The sequence below is a fragment of the Lampetra planeri genome, chromosome 61, assembly GCF_965212315.1.
Source record: "Lampetra planeri chromosome 61, kcLamPlan1.2.h2, whole genome shotgun sequence".
In the NCBI taxonomy this organism is placed as follows: domain Eukaryota; kingdom Metazoa; phylum Chordata; class Hyperoartia; order Petromyzontiformes; family Petromyzontidae; genus Lampetra; species Lampetra planeri.
The window spans coordinates 797,993-815,205 of NC_136167.1; the positions used below are offsets into that span (position 1 = coordinate 797,993).

Consider the following 17,213-nt stretch of genomic DNA (forward strand, 5'->3'; position numbering starts at 1 on the left):
TGTTGTAGTACAGAGTTAGACTGATGGCCTTAATCTAAGTTGTCTTGTGGTTGTTGTTGGTTGTTTGACTTGCATCCCACAGGGATTTTTGCACACAGCGTTGGTGTACGGTGATTTTTTTTCTGCAATGTTTTGCTGTCTTTTCTTGGATTTCTGTTTGCACTCAGTCACATATTCACTTTAAGATGTTTTCTTGTTCATGTTTTTGTTTTTTGTTTGTTGCGGTTGCACCCGATTCAAAAGCCGAATGGCTCACAGGGCTATACCAAATCAAATAACTTGAACTTGAACTTTAGTTTGTTTGGTATGGGGGCCCCCGAGAGCGTTGGGCGATGTGGCTGCACTGCACTCACTCTCTCGCCGGGCGGTCCGGTGGGCCCTTCCCCCTTCCAGTCTTCCCCTTGCTCTCCCTGCAAGCCAAAAAAGCGTGACGGATTAAAAAAAATTTTTTTTCATTACTGGACCACCAACACACACACGGATCCGGTCACGAAAACTTCAAGGCAAAAATATCACAAACTCCAAAAAAAAAATGCATCTCACCTTTTCACCTTTGGGCCCAGATATTCCTCTTGGGCCCAGAGGGCCCTTGTGCCCCTGAATAACAACAACAACAATAACAACAACAATAACAACAACAATAACAACAACAACAACAACACCGCCAACAAAGTGTACAGAAATAAAACAAAAATAAGAATAGGTTTTACCCTTTCTGGCAATAAAACAGGGGGGGGTTCCATTTAAAGCTTTCGTGACTGCAGGGATTCATATTCTTGGTTCTATCGGTAAAGTCACGTAGAAGGGAAATAAATATAGTTGTATTTGTATTATTTTATTATTTTCCTTCTACGTGGCTTTACCGAAAGAACCAAGCATATAGGGGAGGAGGGTGGTGTGAAGATGCTCAAACAACAAATAGAAATCTTTCGCAAGGAATAAAGTTACTGCATTAACCACACACACACAGTGATGGTGGTGAACATACACACACAAACACGGCTCTGATACTAATGTGTGATGCACCGTCTCCGACACCGATTGGCCTACAACAGAGCCAGCAGCAGCCTTCTTTATGGCCCAGTCTCACCACCAGCGTCAGACCGGAGAACATCGCCACAAGGCGTGTGGGCTTAATGCAGACTTGATTCCTTGAAAAATGTCTCCATTTGGTGTTTGAACGTACAGCTGATTTATTGCCACAAAGGGTTAAAACGTGTTCTTATTTTTTCATACTTTGACACCTGGCAAAAAGGTCCCATTTCGTAGCTGATCACTACGAGTTTTAAACGCTCTGATACGCGTGGCATTGCCCTTGTCCTGGTCGCCTTTTGCTGTTTTCCGGCCTGACACTGGTGGTGAGACTAGGCCAAGAAGAAGCCCGCTGCTGGCTCAGGTGTAGGCCAATCAGCCTCAAAGACAATGACTCACACATTAGTATCAGAGCCACGTGTGTGTTTACATGTTCACCACAATCACTGCGTGTGTGAGTTAATGCGGTAACATGATTTCTTGTTTTTAAAGCTTTCGTGACTGCAGGAATTCATCTTCTTGGTTCTTTCGGTAAAGTCACGTAGAAGGGAAATAATAAAATGAAAATAAAACGCTGTCTTTCCGACAGACCTGTTCTTCACCTGAGGACGGCTGCTTGTGTTGTGGCCGCAACGTCGTGAGAATTATTTAATTATGTTTTATTTTTATTATTTTATTATTTCCATTCTACGTGACTTTACCGAAAGAAACAAGAAGACCTTAACAGCTGTTTTATTGCCGGAAAGGGTGAAAATCTATTATTTTTCATTCATTGATACTGGCAAAAAAGGTCCCAGAGTGCACATGGATACGACTATGAATGTATGTCAAGATTATTAAAAAATAAAATGTCTTTACCTTTCCTCGCTCGCGAAATACATGGGAGGTCAGTCTAACGCGTAGTAGGGCGACCAAAATTATCCATAACGGAGGTTAGTTGGGTGAGACCGTGTAAATATAAATGTGTCGCTAAACCCGCCACCGCCGCCACCCGGCACAGCCAATCCAGTAAGGTTTGTGTGACGTCAACAAAAACGTGCCAAGTAGATGCTATATTCTTAGGTTTTTTCGGTAAAGACCCATGTGAGACTAGGCTCTAAGGAAAGCTGTCTCGGGTGCGGACCAATCAACTTCAATGACAGTGCACATTATCAGAGTTATATTTTTAATTTGCATTATGACTGCAGGTATTGTGGTCTATGTAAACATGACTCCTTGTAAAAAAAGGTGTCAGTTTTGTTGCCAGATAGAAGGGTAAAAAAACAATTATCAAAGTCACGTAGGTAAAAAATTAAAATCAAAATTATTGAAAGTAAAATAAAAATAAAATAAAAAAATCACGACGTTTCGGAGGCAACACAAGCTTCCGTCTTCAGGTGGAACCGTCACAGCACGACAGCTTTATCGAGTACTTACCTGTGTTGCCTCCGAAACGTCGTGATTTTTATTTTTATTTTACTTTTATTAATTTTAATTTTAATTTTTTACCTACGTGACTTTACCGAAAAAACCTAAGAATATGAATCCTTGCAGTCACGAAAGCTTCAAATCTAGAATTAGATGCTAGTTCGGCACTCAACCGGTCATGTGCCGGGAGAGTAAAATCGCCTGATGATGCTGGATGCAATCACCTTACGGTTCTCAAATTTGCAATCGTTTGTTTCGATTTACTCTCCAACACACAATCCGGTTGGGCTGAAGGTAGCAGCCAATTGGCACGTTTTTGCTTACGCGGCGTAGACAACCTTACCGATTGGCTGGTCGTGTCAGGTGGTGGTGGTGGGTTAACGACACAACATTTATATGAAACCCCCTAAACATATATACAGTAAAAACCTTGGATTGCGAGTAACTTGGTCTGCGAGTGTTTTGCAAGACGAGCAATTTAAAAAAAATTAAATATTAACTTGATAAACGAGTGAGGTCTTGCAATACGAGCAGTAATGCTTTGCCTGCCGAGCGTCACGTGATCACAACTGATACACGAGAGTTTTGGATTACAAGCTTGTTTCCGGAACGAATTATGCTCGCAATCCAAGGTTTTACTTTATAATTTTTTGACGTTTATCGCGGACACTCACCGAGTTCCCCGGGATGCCCGATTCGCCGTGGACTCCCATTCGTCCCGGTGTACCCTGGGAGGCGACAAATACAAGAATGAATAACCAACATGCGGCGGGGCGAGTCCGATCCGGTGTTTTCCCGAGTCACGGCGGGTCATGCAGCCCGCGACGACGTCCGCTCGCTCAGGGCGCCGAAAGGTGAGTCTGTGTGTCCAGGTGAGACCGGGATGGGAGGGAGAACGGTTCGCGAGGGCGACCTGGGTCACGATGCTGACGAAAGGGCACAAATACGTAACAAAATAGGTGCAGTGATATGAGCCAAGACAGATCAGAGCAGGGAAAGCCAGATATAGATCAGATCAGAGACAGCCAGCTAGAGATAAGAGCAGAGATAACCATATAGAGATCAGAGACAGAGACATCCAGACAGAGATCAATGAGGCTTTCCTGGGTAACAGAGTGCAATAATAAATAATAATAATAAATAATAAGAAATAATAATAATACATAGCAATAAATAATAATGCATAATAAATAATAATCAATAACAATGAATAAAAATGAATAATAATGAATAAGAATAAATAAATAATAATACTATTGCATAATAAATAAAGAAAATAAAGATTAATAATGAATAATAATAATAATGAATAATAAGAAATAATAACAAATAATAATGAATAATAAATAATAATGAATAATAATCAATAATAATAACGAATTATAATGATTAAAATTAACCATTGGGCCTCTGCTGCCGCGAACGCCCTTGATCCCTGTGTCTCCATCCTTCCCGACGAGGCCCGTGGTGCCCTGCTCCCCCACGGGGCCCAGCTGGCCCTTGTCACCCTGGTAAGAAACACAACAACAACAACAACAGCAGCAACAACAACAAACAACAAATGGCAAATCAACAAACAATCACGAACAACAATAAACGGCGGAACAATAGACAATAGCTAAGAACAATGAGACACAAACAACAATAGACTAACAAACAATAAGGAATTCATATTCTTGGTTCTTTCGGTAAAGTCACGTAGAAGGGAAAAAAATAAAATAACAAAAATATTAAACAATAAAATTCTCTCGCTCGGACCGCTGGCTGCGAGCTTCACGTGAGCGTGTGTTGGCGGCGGAAGGTTAACTACCTCGCCTGGTGTGCAGGAGGTCGTGGGTTCAATCCCAACCCTGACGCCTGCTGCTGTATATTTGGAGTTTGCGTGTCTCTCTCTCTCTCATCATCATCACGGTGGCTAGGAGATGTTAACTACCTCGCCTGGTGTGCAGGAGGTCGTGGGTTCAATCCCAACCCTGACGCCTGGTGTATATTTGGAGTTTGCGTGTCTCTCTCTCTCTCATCATCATCACGGTGGCTAGGAGATGTTAACTACCTCCCCTGGTGTAGAGGAGGTCGTGGGTTCAATCCCGACCCTGACGCCTGGTGTATATTTGGAGTTTGCGTGTCTCTCTCTCTCTCATCATCATCACGGTGGCTAGGATATGTTAACTACCTCGCCTGGTGTGCAGGAGGTCGTGGGTTCAATCCCAACCCTGACGCCTGGTGTATATTTGGAGTTTGCGTGTCTCTCTCTCTCATCATCATCACGGTGGCTAGGAGATGTTAACTACCTCGCCTGGTGTGCAGGAGGTCGTGGGTTCAATCCCAACCCTGACGCCTGGTGTATATTTGGAGTTTGCGTGTCTCTCTCTCTCATCATCATCATCACGGTGGCTAGGAGATGTTAACTACCTCGCCTGGTGTGCAGGAGGTCGTGGGTTCAATCCCGACCCTGACGCCTGGTGTATATTTGAAGTTTGCGTGTCTCTCTCTCTCATCGTCATCACTGTGGCTAGGAGATGTTAACTACCTCGCATGGTGTGCAGGAGGTCGTGGGTTCAATCCCAACGCTGACGCCTGCTGCTGTATATTTGGAGTTTGCGTGTCTCTCTCTCTCATCATCATCACGGTGGCTATGAGATGTTAACTACCTCGCCTGGTGTGCAGGAGATCGTGGGTTCAATCCCAACCCTGACGCCTGCTGCTGTATATTTGGAGTTTGCGTGTCTCTCTCTCATCATCATCACGGTGGCTAGGAGATGTTAACTACCTCGCCTGGTGTGCAGGAGGTCGTGGGTTCAATCCCAACCCTGACGCCTGGTGTATATTTGGAGTTTGCGTGTCTCTCTCTCTCTCATCATCATCACGGTGGCTAGGAGATGTTAACTACCTCGCCTGGTGTGCAGGAGGTCGTGGGTTCAATCCCAACCCTGACGCCTGCTGCTGCATATTTGGAGTTTGCGTGTCTCTCTCTCCCCCGTGGTCGCGTGGATTTTTCTCCGGGTCCTCCGGTTTTTCCCTCCGCATTGAGAATCAACGTCGCGCGTTCAAAGTGTTTGGCTACTGCAAAAACAATTACCACGTGATAAGCGTCTTTGCTGAGCTATTATTTGTAGCCAGGGCACTTCTGAAAAAGAGCTACATAGCTCAGCTGGCCTCACCTGGCAAAATAAAAACATGTTTTAGTTGTACCTTCCGTCCAATTTTTCCTCTCTCTCCAGGTTTGCCAATCTTCCCCTCCAAACCCTGCGACAAAATGAGATCATCATCGACAGCAGCAGCAGCAGCAGCAACAACAAACGCGTCAATACCATCATCATCATCATCTGCATCAGCAGCAGCATCATCATCAGCAGCCTTAGTAGCAGCATCATCATCATGAGCAGCAGCAACAGCAGCAGGAACAACAGATGCATGCTCATCAGCAACAGGATTTTTCTGTTGCGTGCAGTCACTTTAAGATGTTTCTTGTTCGCGTTTTTGTTTTTGTTGCGGTTGCACCCGAGTCAAGAGCCGCGTGGCTCACAGGGTTATCTCCATGTATATATATAAAAGGCAAAGTTGTGATTATGTGTCTGTTCAATATGTTAAGCGTACTTCCCGACATGCAACAAACTTGACATTTGCCATGTGGGTACTTTCCAGACTGTACACCATGCAAAAATTATAAAAATACACTTTTTATTTTTTGGGGGTGGGGGGGGGGGAGCTCAATATGCATAGATTTTTTACACGGCAAATGAGCTGTGACGTCACATCTGTCACGTGACCCGCGCACGTGGAAGCGTCACGCATTGTAGTGTAGCGGGTAGCGCACCGCGCTACGAACCCAGCGCCCTGAGTTCGATTCCCACTCACGGCCACCACCGGTGACGATTATTTTAACCGCTCCTGGGCCTCCCCTAGGTCGACTCTGCCTTAAACGAGTAACTGCTGCGGTGTGTGAACATCGCCACTGGAGAGACAAAGGCGGCCGTGCGTGGTGAATCCAAGTCCCGGGCGAAGCCGGGGTAGTAAAAGCAAAAAATACAATTCAAATTAATAAAAGTAATATTATAAACAAAATTAAAAAATAAAATATTTTATTTTGTTTCTATTATTAATAAAATATTGTGTTCCTATTATTAATATCATTTCATTTGTTTCTATTATTACTTTTATAAATTTTAATTTAATTTTTTTTACCTACGTGACTTTACCGAAAAAACCTAAGAGTATATGAATCCTTGCAGTCACGAAAGCTTCAAATCTAGAATTAAATCTTTGTCTTCGTGCATCTGGCGTGGTGCTGGCCACCCACCCCCAAGTGCGCCGTGCCTCCGCTAACAGCACTTGCCCCAGCAGTCCCTTAAGGCTACACGGGGGGTGTAGGATCTTTGTCTTTGTAGAGAGAGAGAGGCCACACACTGACCCTGACGCCCACGATGCCCGAGTCACCGATGGGGCCGTCACTGCCCTTTGACCCGACCTCCGCCCTCTCTCCACTCTCCCCGTCCGGACCCGGGTCACCCTTGTCTCCCTAGGGCGACACGGGGAGGATTCACGCGGGGAAGGGGAGGGAGAGCTGAGAGGGGTCACATCCCGTCCGAAAGCCGTCGCCTGCTCATACGCGCTCCGCCGTTTGCACGTTTCACTGCGCAGCCGATGCAAAAGCAGCTTTGGCCGAGTTCGTGCCGTGGTCCGTCGATGGTTGCCGGCCGCGCGGGGAAAGTCCGCGTCCGTCGCAAAAACAACAAAAACAACAAAAACAACAACAACAACAAAAACACCCGATCGAGGTTTCACGAGAAACCCGGCCTGCCAAACGCGCTCCTACAAATCCGCATGAAACGAAACCGATAAAAAAACATCAGGCGGAGCTTCCAAGCATTTTTCGTTTTCCTCCTTCCTCACTTTTTTTGGAAGACGACTGCCGCGGAAATATCCAGCCTCGTGACCCGGGACCAGAGGTCGCAACCGGGTACCCGATACCCGTATCCTACCCGATACCCGGCTAACCGTACCCGGCCGGGTACCCGTTTGCGACCCTGGTGCGGCCGGGTACGGGTAGGCCGTGAGTCACTTGTGAGTCACCGTTTTTCACTCATTTCCCAACGTCTTGTCTCTTCTCACAATTCAAGTTCCTAGAATCAACCCACCCGCGCCTGCAAGATGGCTTCATCCCAGAGGTCGCAATCAGGTACCCGATACCTGTACCCTACCCGTACCCGGCCGGGTACGGGTAGGGTACGGGTACCCGTTTGCGACCCTGGTGCGGCCGGGTACGGGTAAGGAATCAAAACCCGTTTGCGACCTCTGCCCGGAACCCTCTGTTGGCCATCAAGGACATGGAAACGTGAGCAGAGTGGACCAGCGTGACCCACAACTCTGCGTGACCCCCCCCCCCCCCGGCTACGGCCCCCAGATCGATTCCAGCTCGCGATCACCAACGCAGACGACGATTTATCCAAACCGGTCCTGGCGCTCCCACTCACCCCCTCCTCTCCCTCCCTCCTAGGTCGACTCAGCCTCAAATGAGTTTCGCAGCGAACATCGCCACCGGGGAAGCGAAGACGACCGGGGCGTGGTGCTAGTCAGGCCTTCACGAGTGCCGTGCAGGCCTTCACGTTAGGGTGCTGCTCCTCGCTAACGGCACTTGCCCCCGACGGGCTGGTGGTCTGGCTCCACGGGTGGGGGCTTTGTCTTTGTGGGCTCTCTCCCCCTGATCCGCGCGGGTTGCCTCCAGGATTCTCCGATTCTTTCCCAGAGATAAACCCCCCCTCCCCACTCCCCCCTCCCTCCCCTCACCCCCCTCCCCACCCCCCTCCCCACCCCCCACTCCCTCCCCTCACCCCCCTCCCCACCCCCCTCCCCACTCCCCCCTCCCCACTGCCCACTCACCCCCCCTCCCCACTCCCCCCCTTCCCACTCCCCACTCCCCCCCCCTCCCCACCCCCACTTCCCCACTCCCCCCCTCCCCACCCCTCCCCTCCCCACTCCACCCCCTCCCCACTCCCCCCCTCTCCACTCCCCCCCCTCCCCACCCCCACCTCCCCACTCCCCCACTCCCCCCCCTCCCCACTCCCCCCCCACCTCCCTACCCCACTCCCCCCGCCCCACTCCCCCCCTCCCACTCCCCCCCCTTCCCCACTCCCCCCTCCCCACCCCCACCTCCCCACTCCCCCCCCCCCTCCCCATTCCCCCCCTCCCCACTCCCCCTCCTGCCCACTCCACCATCCACACTCCCTCCGCCCCACCCCCCCTTTATTATTATTTTTTATTACAACTTTAATTACTTTAAATGTATAATTTCTATTAAATTTTCTATCTACGTGACTTCACCGAAAGAACCAAGAATCTGAATTCCTGCTGCAGTCACGAAAGTTTTAAGTCAAAATTGAACAACAACAATAACAACAAAAAATTAGTCGGAGCGGCAAACGGTCACGTCGACCGCCACCGACGTCAAAACCGGAGCCGGCGAAACCGCGCGGTGACGGTGGTGACGGTGGTGGTGACGGTGGTGGTGGTGGTGGTGACGGTGGTGACGGTGGTGGTGGTGGTGACGGTGGCGGTGGTGACGGTGACTGTGGTGGTGGTGGTGGTGACGGTGGTGACGGTGGTGGTGGTGGTGGTGACGGTGGCGGTGGTGACGGTGACTGTGGTGGTGGTGGTGACGGTGGTGGTGGTGGTGGTGGCGGTGACGGTGGTGGTGACGGTGGTGGTGGTGACGGTGACTGTGGTGGTGGCGGTGACGGTGGTGGTGGTGGTGACGGTAGTGGTGGTGGTGACGGTGACGGTGGTGGTGGCGGTGACGGCGGTGGTGGTGGTGGTGACGGTGGTGACGGTGGCGGTGGTGGTGACGGTGGTGGTGGTGATGGTGACGGTGGTGGTGGTGGTGACGGTGGTGGTGGTGGTGGTGACGGTGACTGTGGTGGTGGTGGTGACGGTGGTGGTGGTGGTGGTGGCGGTGACGGTGGTGGTGACGGTGGTGGTGGTGACGGTAGTGGTGGTGGTGACGGTAGTGGTGGTGGTGATGGTGACGGTGGTGGTGGCGGTGACGGTGGTGGTGGTGATGGTAGTGGTGGTGGCGGTGGTGGTGGTGGTGGTGGTGGTGGCAGTGGTGACGGTGGTGGCGGTGGTGTTGGTGGCGGTGACGGTGGTGACGGTGGTGGTGGCTGCAGCGTGATTCCAGGAAGCAAACCTTGAGTCCGTCGTTTCCGCCCGACCCCTCCTCGCCGCCGGAGCCAACTTCTCCCTGCGGGACAACGGAAGCCGCACAGATGGCAGAGCGGCACGACGCTTGTTGGTGTTGTTGTTGGTGTTGTTGGTGTTGTTGTTGGTGTTGTTGGTGTTGTTGTTGGTGTTGTTGGTGTTGTTGTTGACTTTGCTCCCCCCCCACCCCCCCGGACGCAACTACGATTAGCGGAGTCGGCTACGCACGGTGCGAAAGACGTTCAACACACGTACACACTGCCCGTAGATTGACACAGTCCATTGACTCAACACTACCCATAGACTCAACACTACCCATAGACTCAACACTACCCATAGACTCAACACTGCCCATAGACTCAACACTACCCATAGACTCAACACTACCCATAGGCTCAACACTGCCCATAGATTCAACACTACCCATAGACTCAACACTGCCCATAGACTCAACACTGCCCATAGACTCAACACTGCCCATAGACTCAACACTGCCCATAGACTCAACACTACCCATAGACTCAACACTACCCATAGACTCAACACTGCCCATAGACTCAGCACTACCCATAGACTCAACACTGCCCATAGACTCAACACTACCCATAGACTCAACACTGCCCATAGACTCAACACTGCCCATAGACTCAACACTGCCCATAGACTCAACACTGCCCATAGACTCAACACTGCCCATAGACTCAACACTGCCCATAGACTCAACACTACCCATAGACTCAACACTGCCCATTGACTCAACACTGCCCATAGACTCAACACTGCCCATAGACTCAACACTGCCCATAGACTCAACACTGCCCATAGACTAAACACTGCCCATAGACTCAACACTACCCATAGACTCAACACTGCCCATAGACTCAACACTGCCCATAGACTCAACACTACCCATAGACTCAACACTACCCATAGACTCAACACTGCCCATAGACTCAACACTGCCCATAGACTCAACACTGCCCATAGACTCCGTTGAGTGCAACTCAGTTTTGTGCAACTCCACTCACTCTGTAGAACAGGGGGAGATCATCTTCTTGGTTCTTTCGGTAAAGTCACGTAGAAGGGAAGTAATAAAATAATAAAAATAAAACATAATACAATAATTCTCACGACGTTTTGGCCACAATGCAAGCAGCCGTCCTCAGGTGAAGAACAGGTCTGCCGAGGCGATAGCGTCTGAAACGTCGTGATAATTATTTTATTATGTTTTATTTTTATTATTTGATTACTTCCCTTCTACGCGACTTTACCGAAAGAACCAAGAAGATGAATGCCTGCAGTCACGAAAGCTTTAAATCGAGGGGGAGATCATGCAAACTCCACTCAGAAAGGAGCCCGAGTCGGTAGTTGAACCCAGGGCCTTCTGCTATCAGCCTCTCGTCTCTCCAGACGGCGTTCCCACTCACCCGTAGTCCCATCAGCCCTGCCTCGCCTGGAACGCCCGGACCTCCGGTGTATCCCTGGGTACAAGCAAAGACAAAGATCCCCCGCGTAGCCTTCAACAGACTTGTCGGGGCAAGTGCCGTTCGCGCGAGTAGCACCTATGGAGGCCGGCACGGTGCACGAGGAGGCGGCTGGCTAGCACCACGCCCGGCCGCCTTTGTCTCCCCGGTGCTGATGTTTATCACTTCATCACACGTGTGCCCTCGGCTTCGCATCACGAGGTGAAGGACTCCCGGAGAGTAGTGCATCACCCTGAGTAGATCGCAGAAGCGGATATGACAGAACTACCTCTGAAATCCCCTTCTTCTTATTCGAGTGACGCTCTAGTGCACACAGAACGGCTCGTGGAAGTGGATATGACAGAGCTACCTCTGAAATCCCTTCGTCTTCAAGCGATGCTCTGGTCCACACAGCAAATCGTCGCACATTATAAACCCGCTCTGCCATGTGATGTCCGTCGCAATGAGAGCCAAACCAATAGTTGAAATTCTCATCGTGGGAATTTGGCCAAATTGAGCGCACGAACAAATTGGATGATGTGAGTCCACCAACTCGCGACACTTGAGAACTCCGGTAGAAGAGCGCGAGTTGTCTGACCGGGCCGGCATAGAAGTACAGCACAACAACGAGAAAGGCGGTCAGGCCGGGGAAGCTAAGTGAGGTTCAGCCTGCATACTGCTCGGATGGGCGAGGCCCCCATCACGCGCAACAAGTGCTCCAAACTGCATCGGGCCGCATCGAATATGAACTCGGTGACAATTACCTTGTCTCCTTTGTCGCCAGGGGTCCCTCTGTAGCCCAGGACTCCTTGCAATCCCTGGGGAAAGAGCTTCGTGAGACATCAGGGACGATTGGCACGACCTAGACAAAGACAAAGGTCCCCCGGCTAGCCTTTGACAGGCCACTGGGGCAAGTGCTGTTAGCGAGCAGCACCTACGAAGGCTACCGGCACTGAGGCACACGAGGGGGTGGGTGGCCAGCGCCACGGCCGGCCGCCTTTGTCTCCCCAGTGGCGATGTTTACACACCGCACCAGGTACTCATTTGAGGCTGAGTCGACCTAGGGGAAGCCCAGGACCGGTTCAGATAATCGTCACCGGGTGTTGGCCGCGAGAGGGATTCGATCTCGGGTTGCCGGGTTCGTGAGCGTGGCGCGTGAACCGCTGCGCCACCGCTCCGAACAAATATACAGCAGCAGGCGTCAGGGTCGGGATCGAACCCACGAACCTCCGTCACACCAGGCGAGGTAGTTAACATCTCCTAGCCACCGTGATGATGATGAGAGAGAGACACGCAAACTCCAAATATACAGCAGCAGGTGTCAGGGTCTGCATCGAACCCACGACCTGTACACCAGGCGAGGTAGTTAACATCTCCTAGCCACCGTGATGATGATGAGAGAGAGAGACACGCAAACTCCAAATATACAGCAGGTGTCAGGGTCTGCATCGAACCCACGACCTCCTGTACACCAGGCGAGGTAGTTAACATCTCCTAGCCACCGTGATGATGATGAGAGAGAGAGACACGCAAACTCCAAATATACAGCAGGTGTCAGGGTCTGCATCGAACCCACGACCTCCTGTACACCAGGCGAGGTAGTTAACATCTCCTAGCCACCGTGCGATGCGGCGACCGTCTTTGTTCTGACGCCATAGCCATGAACCCGCCGCTGCTGCGAGTCTGCACGTAGCGGCCGACGCTCCATGACGAGACCGCCAATGGGGCAGGAATGAAAGAAACAAAAAACGGAAGAAGTTTGCGCGTCACCCCTCGTCACCCGACGCGCCGTGGGGTTAGCACCGGCCAGACCTCCGCTCGCTGCCTCCCGTAGCTGAGTTAGTGCGTTTGTGCGTGAGTGCGTGAGTGCGTGAGTGCGTGAGTGCGTGAGTGCTTTAGAGCGTTAGTGCGTGAGTGCGTTAGTGCATCAGTGCGTGATTGCGTGAGTGCGTTAGTGCGTGAGTGCGTAAGTACGTTAGTACGTAAGGCCAGCGGTGTTTCTTGATGTCGTGAATCCACCTCCTCCGAGGTCGACCTCTGCCCCTGCCCCCCTCTCCATTCCCAAGCCGACCGATCACTCGAGTCCCGAGGTCCAGAGGTAGAGGTATAGGTGGGGGGGGTAAAGACGCGGTTCTGGGGAGAAGGCAGCGGAGAGAGACGGGGGGAGGGGGGAGCAAAGGGGTGCCGGGAAGGGCAGGGGGGGGGGGCGGCGGGGGTCTCACCGTTGGCCCCACGTCGCCCGGCGCTCCGATCTCCCCCGTGGGCCCGCGGTGACCCTGCAGGAGAGGGGCCGGGGTTAGGCCGATCGACCGCGGCGGTCGACAGCGGCTCGCGTCGTCGTAAGCGCGCGGCGCACAAAAACAATTGACGAAGGATACACCGAACTATTTGAATGTTCTCCCCATTGGAACCTCATTTGGTGTTGGACCAGATGACGCCAAAAGGCGCACAACTCAAAGACAATGCACCATCAGAGTAGGAGAGCTCGGGATAAGCATTTACACCATTGGAACCTCCTTTACCAGAGAGAGAGACGCAAACTCCTAATATACAGCAGCAGCCGTCAGGGTCTGGATCAAACCCACGACCTCCTGTACACCAGGCGAGGTCGTTAACATCTCCTAGCCAACGTGATGATGATGAGAGAGAGAGAGACACGAAAACTCCAAATATACAGCAGCAGGCGTCAGGGTCGGGATCGAACCCACGACCTCCTGTAGACCAGGCGCGGGGAAACAGGCCGAGAAGTGTGACGAAGGCTGTTGATAATGACGGGTGACGTGCGTGCGTGTGTGTGTGTGCGTGTGTGTGTGCGTGTGCGTGTGTGCGTGCGCGTGTGTGTGTGCGTGCGCGTGTGCGTGTGTGCGTGTGTGCGTGCGTGTGTGTGCGTGTGTGCGTGTGTGTGCATGTGAGTACGGAGGCGGGGGGATATGTGTAGTATTAAAAGAGGGGGGGGGGATCTCCGACGTTAATTACCGGCATTCCTGGGGTCCCTTTCGCTCCAGGGGGACCAGGAGGCCCTGGGAGACCCTGCTAATCGAGACGCAATTAATACAAAAGAAGACAAAGACGTCCCCCTTCCAGAACCCCCCCGCCACCCCCACCACCACCCAGTACAGCCATCGCAGACTCCTGGGGGGCAAGTGCTGGTGTGAACACGCCGGCGGGCGAGGTAACAATTTTTTTAGGCCGAGTCGACCTAGGGGAGGCCCGGCAACGGTTCAGATATAATCGCCACCGTTGATTGGTCGTGAGCGGGGATCGAACTAGGATTATAGTGCGCAACGCTAGCCACTACATTCCCGCTCCCCATAATTAATACGCACAGAGACACGCACACATTAACCTTGATTTTATACTTGATTTTGATATATTTCAGCTGTGAGAATTTTAAAAATGTGTTTGACTGTCAAACCAATATTTACTTGAAGAAGGAGATCTCAGAGCTAGTTGTGTGAAATCCGCTTCCGCGGGCCTTTCTGTGTGCAACAGAGAGTCACTTGAATGAGCAGAAGGAATCTCAGAGGTAGGTCTATGATATCCGCTTACGCGGGCCGTTCTCTGCGAATGTCCAAAGAAAGTTGGTCGCGATGTAGGACTCACGAGAAATCCTTGCTCCCCCTTGTCGCCGAATTCTCCCATCATGCCCTGTAAAGGTAAACACACACGCGAGCACACACGCACACATACACACATACACAAGCACACACACGTACGCACACACACACATACAAAAGAGTGTTGAGTCTATGGGCAGTGTTGAGTCTATGGGCAGTGTTGAGTCTATGGGCAGTGTTGAGTCTATGGGATAGTGATTGAGTCTATGGGCAGTGTTGAGTCTATGGGTAGTGTTGAGTCTGTGGGTCGTGTTGAGTCTATGGGCAGTGTTGAGTCTATGGGCAGTTTTGAGTCTATGGGCAGTGTTGAGTCTATGGGTAGTATGTGTATTGAACTTCTTTTGCACCGTACGTAGCGGGGGAAGGACAACAAACTAAACACAAAATCAGTTCGAGCGAAATGAGTTTGCCAATCTAGACGACGACGACGATTTTAAAGTGCACCGTAGCTCTCAGTTCCTTCCTAATATCGGCGGAAGAAACGTTCCAGACGGCTGCAGAAGCGCATCTGAAAGCGCCTCGCGCCGGGATGACGGCGATGATGATGCGGTGACCACCGCCTTCGTTTGTCGGCCAGCCAAAGGCCGCCGCTGCCGCCGCTGCTGCTGCGATGATGACCATGGTGTAGCGTGATGATGGCTCATAGCTCCTAAATCAGATCCAGCAGGGGGGGTATTGCGTGGTTCATTCGTGACGAGCACGTCGCGCGAGCAAACGCCACGGGTTCGAGAGTTTTTTTAAATCCGCGCTTACGATGTCTCCAGGTCCTCCCAGAATCCCAACGTCACCCGGCGGACCCTGAAGAGGCCAGAGACACAAATTACCGAGCGTCTCGCTTCCAGATTGAACTTCGCACTCCCGTCAAACGGACCGCACGCACCACACCCCCACTTGAGTCACCCTGACCCCCCACGTTACACGCGGGTACGGAGAGCCCAATGCATTTCATCACAAATTCACGAGCGCGCAGTTTCGGGAGGGTGCGCGCGGGCAAGCGACGGGGAACCGTTACCTTGATGCCTTGAGACCCAGCATCGCCTTGAAGCCCATCATCACCCCTGGCTCCCTGGGGGGAGATAAAACTGGGAGTGGATACGTTCTGGCAAAGTGCTGCTGCGGTCGAGCCTAGGGGCACCCCTGTTAGCAGCTGCCCCTGTGTGTTAGTCTGTTGGTAGGGGAGGCGATGTCGCTGCTGCTACTGCTGTGGTCTAGCCTAGGGGCACCCCCAGTAGCAGCTGTCCCTGCGTGACGACGGGCGATCATCGCTCCCGCTGCGTTCTCCCGGGCGCAGGCTGTGGTAGCCTCACAACAGCGGGGCGCGAACGTGGACAGTTGCGTTCTCCCAAGCAAACACGGCGCGGTAGGGGGGTGGCTTCCGCTCCTTGAGAGCGATGCCACAGGGCGTCTTGAAGCAGACGACGTGTGCCGTGTTCTCCGGCTCAATCCTTTCTCTCCCGCACGTGTTGCGCGCTGCGGGGAGCGGTGGCGCAGCGGTTAGCGCTGCGCTGCGCTACGAAGCCGGCGACCCGGGCTCGATTCGCCGCTCACGGACAACACCGGGGACGATTGTTTTAAACTGTCTTGGGCCTACCCTAGGTCGACGCAGCCTCCAATTGGTACCTGGTGCGGTGTGCAAACATCGCCACTGGGGAGACAAAGGCGGCCGGGCGTGGTGCTGGCCACCCACCCCCTCGTGTACCGTTTCGGCTTTCATAGATGCTCGCTAACAGCACTTGCCCCTCCAGTCTGTTAAAGGCTACACGGGGGGGGGGGGGGGTCTTTGTGCGTGCAGTGCTTTAAAATGTCGTTATGAAAGGCGCTTCGTGAAAATCAAAGATTATTATGAAGACACCTGTCGATATTTTACCATGCGGACATTGTTATCAACCAAACACTCTAAATATGGAGGGGAAAACCCGGAGGACCTGGAGAGAGACACCGCATACTCCAAATATACAGCAGCAGGCGTCAGGGTCGGGATCGAACCCACGACCTCCTGTGCACCAGGCGAGGTAGTTAACATCTCGTCAGGCGAAGGTATTTACCGGGAGGGCCTTCCGGATTCGAACCGCGAGCTCCGGCAACGGGCGGCGAACGCGGCTACCGCTGGGCACCCGACGTTGTTTGAACGTTGGTTAAACGTTAATCGTTACAACTCACCCTCTTGCCTTTAATTCCCGACATCCCTGGAGGGCCTCTATCTCCCTGCAGGCCCTGGGGGTGGAAATGAGTTCGCAGGGAGACCGTCACGGTAGGCACAGGATGGGCACTCTCACAGCGGCCACGTCAGAAGGGATGAGCCAGTCACTGCCGAGGGCGTGATCCAACACGCGGCGGTTCAGTAACTCAGTCACACAGTCACTCACACAGTCAGTCACACACTCACTCATGCACACAGTCAGTCACTCATTCACACAGTCACACACCCACTCACTCACACAGTCAGTCACACACTCACTCATTCACACAGTCAGTCACTCATTCACACAGTCACACACCC

General features: G+C 52.0%; 1 protein-coding gene across 1 annotated transcript in view; it reads right to left on the reverse strand.

Moving 5' to 3' along the window:
- LOC144736540 (uncharacterized) overlaps positions 1 to 16,207 on the reverse strand; it is a 48,534-nt gene extending 32,327 nt beyond the window's left edge. Inside the window, exons 1-12 of the mRNA XM_078619088.1 lie at positions 14,700 to 16,207; positions 14,073 to 14,126; positions 13,319 to 13,372; positions 11,861 to 11,914; positions 11,061 to 11,114; positions 9,623 to 9,676; positions 6,851 to 6,958; positions 5,632 to 5,685; positions 3,840 to 3,947; positions 3,114 to 3,167; positions 544 to 597; positions 354 to 410 (exon numbers count right to left, since the gene is read on the reverse strand). Of these exons, the coding sequence (XP_078475214.1) occupies positions 354 to 410; positions 544 to 597; positions 3,114 to 3,167; positions 3,840 to 3,947; positions 5,632 to 5,685; positions 6,851 to 6,958; positions 9,623 to 9,676; positions 11,061 to 11,114; positions 11,861 to 11,914; positions 13,319 to 13,372; positions 14,073 to 14,126; positions 14,700 to 14,792 (798 nt within the window). The 5' untranslated portion in view covers positions 14,793 to 16,207. The remainder of the gene's footprint in view (positions 1 to 353; positions 411 to 543; positions 598 to 3,113; positions 3,168 to 3,839; positions 3,948 to 5,631; positions 5,686 to 6,850; positions 6,959 to 9,622; positions 9,677 to 11,060; positions 11,115 to 11,860; positions 11,915 to 13,318; positions 13,373 to 14,072; positions 14,127 to 14,699) is intronic.
- Between the last annotated feature and the right edge of the window lie 1,006 nt (positions 16,208 to 17,213).